Source organism: Salvelinus sp. IW2-2015, linkage group LG4q.1:29 (assembly GCF_002910315.2).
Source record: "Salvelinus sp. IW2-2015 linkage group LG4q.1:29, ASM291031v2, whole genome shotgun sequence".
NCBI classification, from domain to species: domain Eukaryota; kingdom Metazoa; phylum Chordata; class Actinopteri; order Salmoniformes; family Salmonidae; genus Salvelinus; species Salvelinus sp. IW2-2015.
This window is the reverse complement of record NC_036842.1, coordinates 74,179,910-74,191,117: the sequence shown is the minus strand read 5'-3', so window position 1 is coordinate 74,191,117 and position 11,208 is coordinate 74,179,910. Positions and strand designations below refer to the sequence as shown.

At 43.8% G+C, this 11,208-nt stretch overlaps 1 protein-coding gene across 1 annotated transcript in view; it reads right to left on the bottom strand.

Moving 5' to 3' along the window:
• LOC111961002 (protein piccolo-like) overlaps nt 1-11,208 on the bottom strand; it is a 98,032-nt gene that overhangs the window by 33,144 nt on the left and 53,680 nt on the right. Inside the window, 4 exon segments of the mRNA XM_070439774.1 lie at nt 160-186; nt 741-809; nt 3,026-4,079; nt 6,527-7,313. Of these exon segments, the coding sequence (XP_070295875.1) occupies nt 160-186; nt 741-809; nt 3,026-4,079; nt 6,527-7,313 (1,937 nt within the window).

Genomic DNA, 11,208 nt, shown 5'->3' with positions numbered 1-11,208 from the left:
TTGTCTAAGCTACATGGGGCGTGGGGTGTTGTGGGGTGGAAGCAGACATTGTCTAAGCTACATGGGGCGTGGGGTGTTGTGGGGTGGAAGCAGACATTGTCTAAGCTACATGGGGTTGGGATGTGGTCTGGACTAGACCGTTCACACTGCAGCTCTCACCTTCTATGTTCCAGTTGGGGCCTCCGGCTGGGGTGTAAAGTTAGATGTTTTAGACACGGCTACAACACAACGTCATGAATCTAAGACTTATTCAGTGGACTATGTCTCCATCCACTTACACTGTATATCACATGCACTGAACTATATATAGTGGAGTACATGCTTTGAAAGCAAATAAATACATCTTATAACATTATAGTCCATCAGGGAGTTTGCATTTCTGATTAGAAGTGCATGAAAGATGTATGTCATAATACAGCAATTGTAGAATAATTGTAAAATGATCTACCTACAAATACACGGGTATTTACTCAAATATATCAAATGCATAGCATTGACTTACTGTAAAGTCACATGGATACTAAAGCATTCTAAACATCAAAAGGTAGACTCAACTATATGACATCACAGTGGTGCAACTTATTTTGTCTTGCCAATTCGCGCCCTTCCTTGAGGCATGGCTGGGTACGGCTGGGTATGATGATGTCATATTGCGGAGTGTCCCTTTAACATGGTGCTGCTGTATTAGTGGAGGGCAGGCAGCAGGGCCAGTGGGGAGGAACTAAACTAGAATACTCTACCGTGTCTGATACTCTCATGAAAGATTCTGGGATCATCTCTGTTCAGTGTCAGCATGGAGTCATTTAGGGCTGGAACCAAGGCAGATAGACACTCTTATTGATGTAGGGTCAGAAAGAGAGCATGCTGCTGCCCATCAACTACTAATTCACCTGTCATTGGGGTCAGTTTTATAGTAAATGTAAAACTATATAACATGCTATTCAAATGAAAATGCTATGTCAAAATAATCAACTTGCATATATGGTTATTAATGTGTGTGTCCGTGTGTTTCTGCTTGTCTTTTCCAAAATATATTTTCAAATATGTAAAGAGAAATGGTGTGCGTTCTGAAACTAAACATCAGTAACTACACTATGCTGGGCCAGTAGAAACATAGAGGCATGTTTAGGAGTGAGCTTCTGGTTAGTAAACATAGATGTGAGAAGGACAGCTGAAGAGATGGGGAGAGAACACATTAATATGCTACCAATCAGAAGAGAGCATGCACATTACAGTCGCTTGGAAACATTGAAAGCAACCAACATCATGCAAAAGACGATGTCAAGCTTTATTGAAATGGAAACTCAAACACATTTTATCTCACAGCAACATGCATGAATACAAAATGGAAAATACCCAAGATGGACAGGGATGAATATGCTATAAATAACTGTGTAGTGTGACTACCATAACATACACTGAATGTACAAAACATTAGSAACACCTTCCTAATACTGAGTCGCACCCCTTTTTGTCCTCAGAACMGCCTCAATTCATTGGGGGCATAGACTCTACAAGGTGTCGAAAGTGTTTCACAGGGATGCTGGCCCATGTTGACTCCATTGCTTTCCACAGCTGTGTCAAGTTGGCTGGATGTCCTTTGGTTGGTGGACCATGCTTGATAAACACGGGAAACTGTTGAGCGTGAAAAACCCAGCAGCATTGCAGTTCTTGACACACTCAAACCGGTGAGCCTGGCACCTACGACCATACTCTGTTCAAAGGCACTTAAATCTTTCACATTCAACTTCTGAATGGCACACACACAATCCATGTCTCAACTGTCTCAAGGCTTGAAAATCCTTCTTTAACCTGTCTCCTCCCCTTCATCTACACTGATTGTGTGACATCAATAAGGGATCATAGTTTTCACCTGGATTCACATGGTCAGTCTGTGTCATGAAAAGAGCAGGTGTTCTTAATGTTTTGTTTACTCAGTGTACAGTATATGTCTACTATCAACATGGATCCAAATCTAAAACTCAAATACACAAACAAATAATCTACAAAATCCTTAGGGAAAAAATGGCATTGCATTGCAATATAAATATGAGCATAAGCTCTCTGTATTATTACTGCTGTAATAGTATGTGTGTATTTCTGGTAAAGCGACAAAGTGAGTGAGTCAGGTACAATATAAATGGCTGACTGCATCGTCTGAACAATTACAGTAACTAGACCCAGACCCACACACAGTGATTCAGCAGTATGCCTTTAAAATGGCTGCTGCCAGCAGGCCAAGCTCCACAAAAGCTGAAAAGTAAATATATGTCTGTCTAAAGGCCTGACCTACTTCCTACAAAAACCAGACACCATTTTCTGTCTGGAGAAGAAAAGGAAAGGAGAGGAGAGAGGAGGAGGAGTGGTGTACTGTAGACAACAGGGCCTGTAGTCCCAGGGTGTTTCTCTCTGTCATCCTATCATGAATCTAACAGCCTGTATAGACTATAGATAGCACCCAGATTGTAGCGACAGTTTACCAGCTACTGTTGCATATTCATTAGTCTCTCACCCATTTAAATAGGTTAACACCTATTTAGTCCACAGAGGCACAGACGCACCGAGGCACTTAAAGTGTGTGCTATTTATGATCACATATAATACATTATTGTTACTTTACTGTCCTGTATGCTTAAATGAAGCCCTGTATCCATCCCATAATACATTCGGTCAGTGATGAAACCAGGAAGCCAACATGTAAAAGAAGAAAACAGAATTGGAGCATGCTAATAACAACACAGACACACAGTCTCATACATAACATCAACCGTATTATGTATCGGTGAAGAAGACAGACAAAAGAAGACAAAATAACAAATAGTGTTGCATGCAGAGATCAAACAAGACAGAAACAGAAACCAGAATAAAAGACAAAGACAACATGATGACAAAAGATGTGAAATAATAAGTGATGAGGACAACAGAGACAGAGTCAAAGCCTTCTCAGGCAGCCATACACACAGTCAGGAGCATTGCAACATGTCCAGAGACTCAGGGTGCTGTGAAAGCCTCAGGAACCATTTACCTTCGCTGTCAGACATCGCTCCCCCCAGATCATCCATGATGAAGGCTATGTCTCTGTCGTAGACCCCACTATGTCCTCGTGTAGCCCTGGACTCCTCCCTCATGTGCTGCTGGACCTCCGGCAGAGAATGGCTGGAGCCAAACTGGTCTCTGGAGTCAGCTGAGATAGGTGGTAGAGGACCAGCTGAGGCTCTGGCCATGCCCATCGGCTCTCCCACCGGGCTCAGAGGGCTCTCCTCTTCTGAGTTCTGAGCCACGATGGGGATGCGCCCGATGGGCAGGCTGGTGGGCTTGGTCCTGGCCAGCCCGGAGCCGAACGCTGCATCCAGGGCTTCTCCCTCGCTCCTCAGCCTGAGAGAGGAGCTGGACAAGTCCCGTTTGATGGAAAGATCCAGGCCATAGACAGAAGTGGGGCGGGAATTGGGTCGTGAGGAAGGGCGAGAGCTCGTGCCGCTGGGGTAGGTGGTGTCATCCTGTAGGGTGGACCTCATGGTGGGTCCCCCCAGGCTAAGGGATTGGCTCAGAGAGCCAGCCAGGTTAGTTCCCAGAGAGGAGCCCAGGTACTTCTGCTGCTCAGAGAGGTTCTTCTTCAGGCCAAAGTTGATCTCATCCTGAAGCAGTCTGGCTCGTGTGGACAGGTTGGTGACAGATGAGACTCCAGAACCCAGGAAGCTGCTGTAGTCTGGCTCCAGGTCTCTGCTCTCCTGGATGGGGGAGAATTTTGTTATCTTGGGGTCCATCAGGGCTGCCTTCTTCTGGTTCTTGATCTGTTTCTGGTAGAGCACKGCGGCAGGAAGCTGCTTGGCAGCTTGTTTCTCCAAGGTCAGCCGGCTGATGCTGTACTTGTCAGCCTTTGGGAAGTGTCTGTAGCTGGGGTCAGTGGAGAGGTACTGGGGCATGCCCAGGCCTGAGAGGTGCTCCAGACCCTCCGTCCCTCGTCTAAACTCTTGCTTTATCTGTTGCTTCAGGAGCTTCAGCTCATAGGGCTCTTCCATAGAGTCCTCCTCTCCTTTACCGTAGCTGTGCAGACGCGAGTTACCCAGGAACGCAGCCACCTAAACAAAGAAAATAAAATCATCATCATATTGCATAGAATTTTCAGCAATTTTCAGCAAAACCTGCACAAGACACACTGAAACAGAGTATATAACAAAACCTACATATCACAGAAGAGCATTTACTTTAAATCAGTGGAGGCTCCTCAGAGGAGGAAGGGGAAGACCATCTTATAAAGTGAATTTCATGAATGTTGTTAAACATTTAAAAAGTTAGCATTTTTTGATAAAACTATACTAAATATATTAATGTCACCAAATAACTGATTAAAACACACTGTTTTGCAATGAAAGTCTCCAGTAGCCTCAACAGCACTCTGTAGGGTAGCACCATGGTGTAGCAGCTATTTTCTGTCCTTCTCTGGGTACATTGACTTCAATACAAAACCCAGGAGGCTCATGGTTCTCACCCCCTTCCATAGACTTACACAGTAATTATGACAGCTTCCAGAGGACATCCTCCAACCTATCAGAGCCCTTGCAGCATGAACTGACATGTTGTCCACACAATCAAATGATCAGATAATKAATCTAGTACTGAAAGCATAAACTGGAGCCAGCTAGCACTGCAGTGCATAACATGTGGTGAGTAGTTGACTCAGAGAGAGAAAGACAATAGTTGAACAGTTTTGAACAAATTAATTTCTTCAAAAACTAAGGAGAAGCAGCAGCAGAGAGAGAGAGAGAGATAGCTATGCTTCATTGTATTTTTGTTCACTTTCACTTACTTAGCTAGCTAATGCATCCAGGTAATTTAGCCTACTCAAACCATTGGCTCAAACAGAGAGGAATGCTAATTATGTTAGCTCGYTGGCTAAGACTATCAAACACTGGAACTTTCCAAGTCCAGGTAAGCTTTCGCTTTTTTTGTTTTATTACCACCGGGGCCCGCCGGTGTAACAGCTAAACTGCTTGTAGTAGTAGCGGGTTTTACTAACGTGTTAGTTGTAATGGCTATGTTGACTATGAAGTTAACCATGACTAACCCCATTCCGTACAAATATGCACCACAGCATTCAAACGAGGCTGCAATGAAAACTAATGGGACTGTAGCGACTGTGTTGCATCAAAATCCGGGATGTGAGCTAAGTTTCGATTCAGCGTTGATTGACATGGTAATGGACAAATAGTATTTGAGAAAAGACCAAACAATTTACCCCTCTGACGTGGTACGTTACATCGTGACGTGTCACTACGTAACGTGCATTTGCAACTCATTCTGTGTCGTACAGCCTCTCCACCAGGTATAATGCTTCTCTCACAGTTTAAAAACAAGCAAGGGACAGGGACAGGGTAAGCCACTGTTTACTTCTGAAGACAATTTTAGCACCGCAGCCCTAAAACCCGATTCAAATTCGACACAAACCTTCAAATAGGTATGTAATGACACATTATGTAAACTCTTTATAGTGTTTTATTTACATTTTAGAGGTGATAAACTGGACAGATTGGGTGAAAAAGTCTGTTTCCCCACACGACATATCTCCCCCTTTCACTATTACGCAGTAGGTTTTGCTTCCCCAGCCATTTTTAAAAAGACCCGACGGAGCTCATTGCCTTCTTCAATCATGCAGAGACGGGCATCATGAAGGTCTCGTCGTTGATTTTGCTGGAAAGGGGAGAAATTGTCCTTTACAATGGTATTACAGTTGATCTGGAAGTAATACGTTTTTTGGGCGCTAAAATAAGGTMAATTGTACGGACCAGCACGGTGTACAAAAGTGCATTAGTTAACGTTAGCTAATATCATGACAACGATGTAAGCTGTGTGTAGCGATTAACAGTTATGATATGAAGATTTGGCTTGGAAATGTTTTTTCGCCTGGTCACAGATAGCTTTTGTGTTGTGCACTGAAGTCCACAAGTGAAGGGAACAGGTGAGAGGACAGTGAGTAGATGCGAGAAAGAATTATACAACGAGCAAAGTGATGAAGCTGTGGCTGCTATGAAAGTTAACTGTGTGTGCGGGTAGTCAGGGGTGTATTCATTCCACCGATTCTGTTGAAAAACTTTTCTTAAACAGAAGCAAACGGAATGCAACATAGATAAACTTACCTGAATTTGTCCAATATAAACATTAGTGTGCAACTGTTTGGACTAATGGTTACACACTAGATCTGTTAAATGCAAGCAAGAGTGTGTAAGGCGGTATTGAAYGTGTCACTGCCTATCACCTTGATTACTCCAATTTGTCTCTCGACCTGTGCACCTGCATTATAAACTTTCATTCGTAGGCTAGGTTGTAGCAACCTCATGATGGGTATAAGAAACATTTGAGTATAATTTAGTAGCCTCAACCAATTGATGTTACATTGAGCTGGGTGAATGGAATATGAATGACAGTCATCCAATATGCTGTAATAAAAATAAGGATCATAAAAAATAACAAAATCCTCCCTAATCTTAAACAGCAACGACCGCCACTGCTTTAAATACATAACAGTTACCTCTGCAGTACGCCTGGCTTCAGCGGCTCGGAGCAGCCTGTCAGCCTTGGACAGGTCCTTATCAGGCAGGCTGAATCCTGACCCCAGCCCTGCAGAGCCTTTAGTCAGCTGCTCTATGTCCTCTATCAGAACATAGTTCCTGGCGTTGTGGTGGTCGATGTCAGCGTAGAATGACTCAGTAGATATATTAGACATGGGGCTGGAGGCCATTCTCCTCTCCTCCAGACCCATCCTCAGTTCCAGGCTGTTGTACTTCCCCACCCCATACCCACCCTCGCTGGAGGAGGGTACAATGATGATGGGCTGGTTCCGGATCACCTCGTAGTTGGTGGTGTTCTTGGACTGGTAGCCTGAGGACTGGGCCTGCTGGTGGGAGTGGGAGGCCTGGGGGTAGGACAGGCTGGGTACAGAGGAGTAGACTGACTGACTTTGGTAGGGGTGCTGCTGGTAGAGGGCCTGTTGCTGGTACAGGGTCTGCTGTGGGTAGTGGCTGGTGGCATTGGTCTGGGRGACATACTGGGCGTAGTGGGAGTAGGGACTGGTTAGAGTGGAGTACTGAGAGTCAGCCTCAGTCTGAGGGGGGATGAACTGGTCAAACTCTGACTGGGGAGCTGTCCTGGGTCTCTCCAGGCCGTGGYTGYTMCCTCTGGTCTCCCTGATGTTGCTGACCTCACTGTCTGACATGTAGTCTCTCTCCTCAGCCACACCCTGCAGGTAGGCCCTCTCTCTTTTCTCCCTCTCYTGAAGCAGGGCATCCTTACGACGGTTGATGCCCATTTCAAGGTACCTGTAAAAAGGAGAAGATGGGATAGGATTTACAGTGGCTTGCGAAAGTATTCAACCCCCTTGGCATTTTTCCTATTTTGTTGCCTTACAACCTGGAATTAAAATGGATTTTGGGGGGTTTGTATCGTTTGATTTACACAACATGCCAACTACTTTGAAGATGCAATTTTTTTTATTGTGAAACAATCAAGAAATAAGACAAAAAAACAGAACTTGCGCGTGCATAACTATTCACCCCCCCCAAAAAGTGAATACTTTGTAGAGACACCTTTCGCAGCAATTACAGCTGCAAGTCTCTTGGGGTATGTCTCTATAAGCTTGGCACATCTAGCCACTGGGATTTCTGCCCATTCTTCAAGGCACAACTGCTCCAGSTCCTTCAAGTTGGATGGGTTCCGCTGCTGTACAGCAATCTTTAAGTCATACCACAGATTCTCAATTGGATTGAGGTCTGCGCTTTGACTAGGCCATTCCAAGACATTTAAATCTTTCCCCTTAAACCACTCGAGTGTTGCTTTAGCAGTATGCTTAGGGTCCTGCTGGAAGGTAAACCTCCGTTCAGTCTCAAATCTCTGGAAGACAAACAGGTTTCCATCAAGAATTTCCCTGTATTTAGCACCATCCATCATTACTTCAGTTCTAACCAGTTTACTTAATGTTAGATCCCTCACTTCAAAGGCAGTTATAGTCAATGAACTAATCACTGATCATAATCTTGATGTGATTGGCCTGACTGAAACATGGCTTAAGCCTGATGAATTTACTGTGTTAAATGAGGCCTCACCTCCTGGTTACACTAGTGACCATATCCCCGTGCATCCTGCAAAGGCGGAGGTGTTGCTAACATTTATCTTTTCGTTTTCGTCTAACAAGATGTTTTCGTCTTTTGAGCTTCTAGTCATGAAATCTATGCAGCCTACCCAATCACTTTTTATAGCTACTGTTTACAGGCCTCCTGGGCCATATACAGCGTTCGTCACTGAGTTCCCTGAATTCCTATCGGACCTTGTAGTCATAGCAGATAATATTATAATTTTTGGTGACTTTAATATTCACATGGTAAAGTCCACAGACTCACTCCAAGAGGCTTTCGGAGCCATCATCGACTCAGTGGGTTTTGTCCAACATGTCTCTGGACCTACTCACTGCCACAGTCATACTCTGGACCTAGTTTTGTCCCATGGAATAAATGTTGTAGATCTTAATGTTTTTCCTCATAACCCTGGACTATCGGACCACCATTTTATTACGTTTGCAATCGCAACAAATAATCTGCACAGACCCCAACCAAGGAGCATCAAAAGTCGAGCTATAAATTCTCAGACAACACAAAGATTCCTTGATGCCTTCCAGACTCCCTCTGCCTACCCAAGGACGTCAGAGTACAAAAATCAGTTAACCACCTAACTGAGGAACTCAATTTAACCTTGCCGCAATACCTAGATGCAGTTGACCCCTAAAAACTAAAAACATTTTTCATAAGAAACTAGCTCCCTGGTATACAGAAAATACCCGAGCTCTGAAGAAGCTTCCAGAAATTGGAACGGAAATGGCGCCACACCAAACTAGAAGTCTTCCGACTAGTTTGGAAAGATTGTACTGTGCAGTATCGAAGAGCCCTCACTGCTGCTCGATCATCCTATTTTTCCAACTTAATTGAGGAAAATAAGAACAATCCGAATAATTTTTGATACTGCGCAAAGCTAATTAAAAAGCAGCATTCCCCAAGAGAGGATGGCTTTCACTTCAGCAGAAATAAATTAATGAACCTCTTTGAGGAACAGATCATGATCATTAGAAAGCAAATTACGGACTCCTCTTTAAATCTGCATATTCTCCAAAGCTCATTTGTCCTGAGTCTGCGCAAACTCTGCCAGGACCTAGGATCAAGGGAGACACTCAAGTGTTTTAGTAATATATCTCTTGACACAATGATGAAAATAATCATGGCCTCTAAACCTTCAAGCTGCATAGTGACCCTATTCCAACTAAACTACTGAAAGAGCTGCTTCCTGTGCTGGCCCTCCTATGTTGAACATAATAAACGGCTCTCTATCCACCGGATGTTGCTACCAAACTCACTAAAAGTGGCAGTAATAAAGCCTCTCTTGAAAAAGCCAAACCTTGACCCAGAAAATATACAAAACTATCGGCCAATATCGAATCTTCCATTCCTCTCAAACATTTTAGAAAAAGCTGTTGCGCCGCAACTCACTGCCTTCCTGAAGACAAACAATGTATATGAAATGCCTCAGTCTGGTTTTAGACCCCCTCATAGCACTGAGACTGCACTTGTGAAGGTGGTAAATTACCTTTTAATGGCATCAGACCGAGGCTCTGCATCTGTCCTCATGCTCCTAGAACTTAGTGCTGCTTTTGATACCATCGATCACCACATTCTTTTGGAGAGAYTGGAAACCCAAATTGGTCTACACGGTCAAGTTCTGGCCTGGTTTATATCTTATCTGTCGGAAAGATATCAATTTGTCTCTGTGAATGGTTTGTCCTCTGACAAATCACCTGTACATTTTGGTGTTCCTCAAGGTTCCGTTTTAGGACCACTATTGTTTTCACTATATATTTTACCTCTTGGGGATGTCATTCGAAAACATAATGTTAGCTTTCACTGCTATGCGGATGACACACAGCTGTACATTTCAATGAAACATGGTGAAGCCCCAAAATTGCCCTCGCTAGCAGCCTGTGTTTCAGACATAAGGAAGTGGATGGCTGCAAACTTTCTACTTTTAAACTCAGAGATGCTTTTAAAAACAGAGATGCTTGTTCTAGGTCCCAAGAAACAAAGAGATCTTCTGTTGAATCTGACAATTAATCTTGATGGTTGTACAGTCGTCTCAAATAAAACTATGAAGGACCTCGGCGTTACTCTGGACCCTGATCTYTCTTTTGACGAACATATCAAGACTGTTTCAAGGACAGCTTTTTTCCATCTACGTAACATTGCAAAAATCTGAAACTTTCTGTCCAAAAATGATGCAGAAAAATGTATCCATGCTTTTTGTATCCAGGTTAGGTTAGGTTAGACTACTGCAATACTCTACTTTCCAGATACCCGGATAAAGCACTAAATAAACTTAAGTTAGTGCTAAATACGGCTGCTAGAATCCTGACTAGAACCAAAAAAAATTGATCATATTACTCCAGTGCTAGCMTCCCTACACTGGCTTCCTGTTAAGGCAAGGGCTGATTTCAAGGTTTTACTGCTAACCTACAAAGCATTACAGTAGTTTATGTTGGGGGGCTAGGGTCAGTCTGTTATATCTGGAGTATTTCTCCTGTCTTATCCGGTGTCCTGTGTGAATTTAAGTATGCTCTCTCTAATTCTCCCTTTCTTTCTCTCTCTCGGAGGACCTGAGCCCTAGGACCATGCCTCAGGACTACCTGGCACGATGACTCCTTAATGTCCCAGTCCACCTGGCCGTGCTGCTGCTCCAGTTTCAACTGTTCTGCTGCGGCTATGGAACCCTGACCTGTTCACCGGACGTGCTACCTGTCCCAGACTGCTGCTTCAGGATCGGTAGAGATACTCTCAATGATCGGCTATGAAAAGCCAACTGACATTTACTCCTGAGGTGCTGACTTGTTGCACCCTCGACAACTACTGTGATTATTATTATTTGACCATGCTGGTCATTTATGAACATTTGAACATCTTGGCCATGTTCTGTTATAATCTCCACCCGGCAAGCCAGAAGAGGACTGGCCACCCCTCAAGCCTGGTTCCTCTCTAGGTTTCTTCCTAGTTTTGGCCTTTCTAGGGAGTTTTTCCTAGCCACCGTTCTTCTACACCTGCATTGCTTGCTGTTTGGGTTTTTAGGCTGGGTTTCTGTACACACTTTGATATATCAGCTGATGTAAGAAGGCGATATTAAATA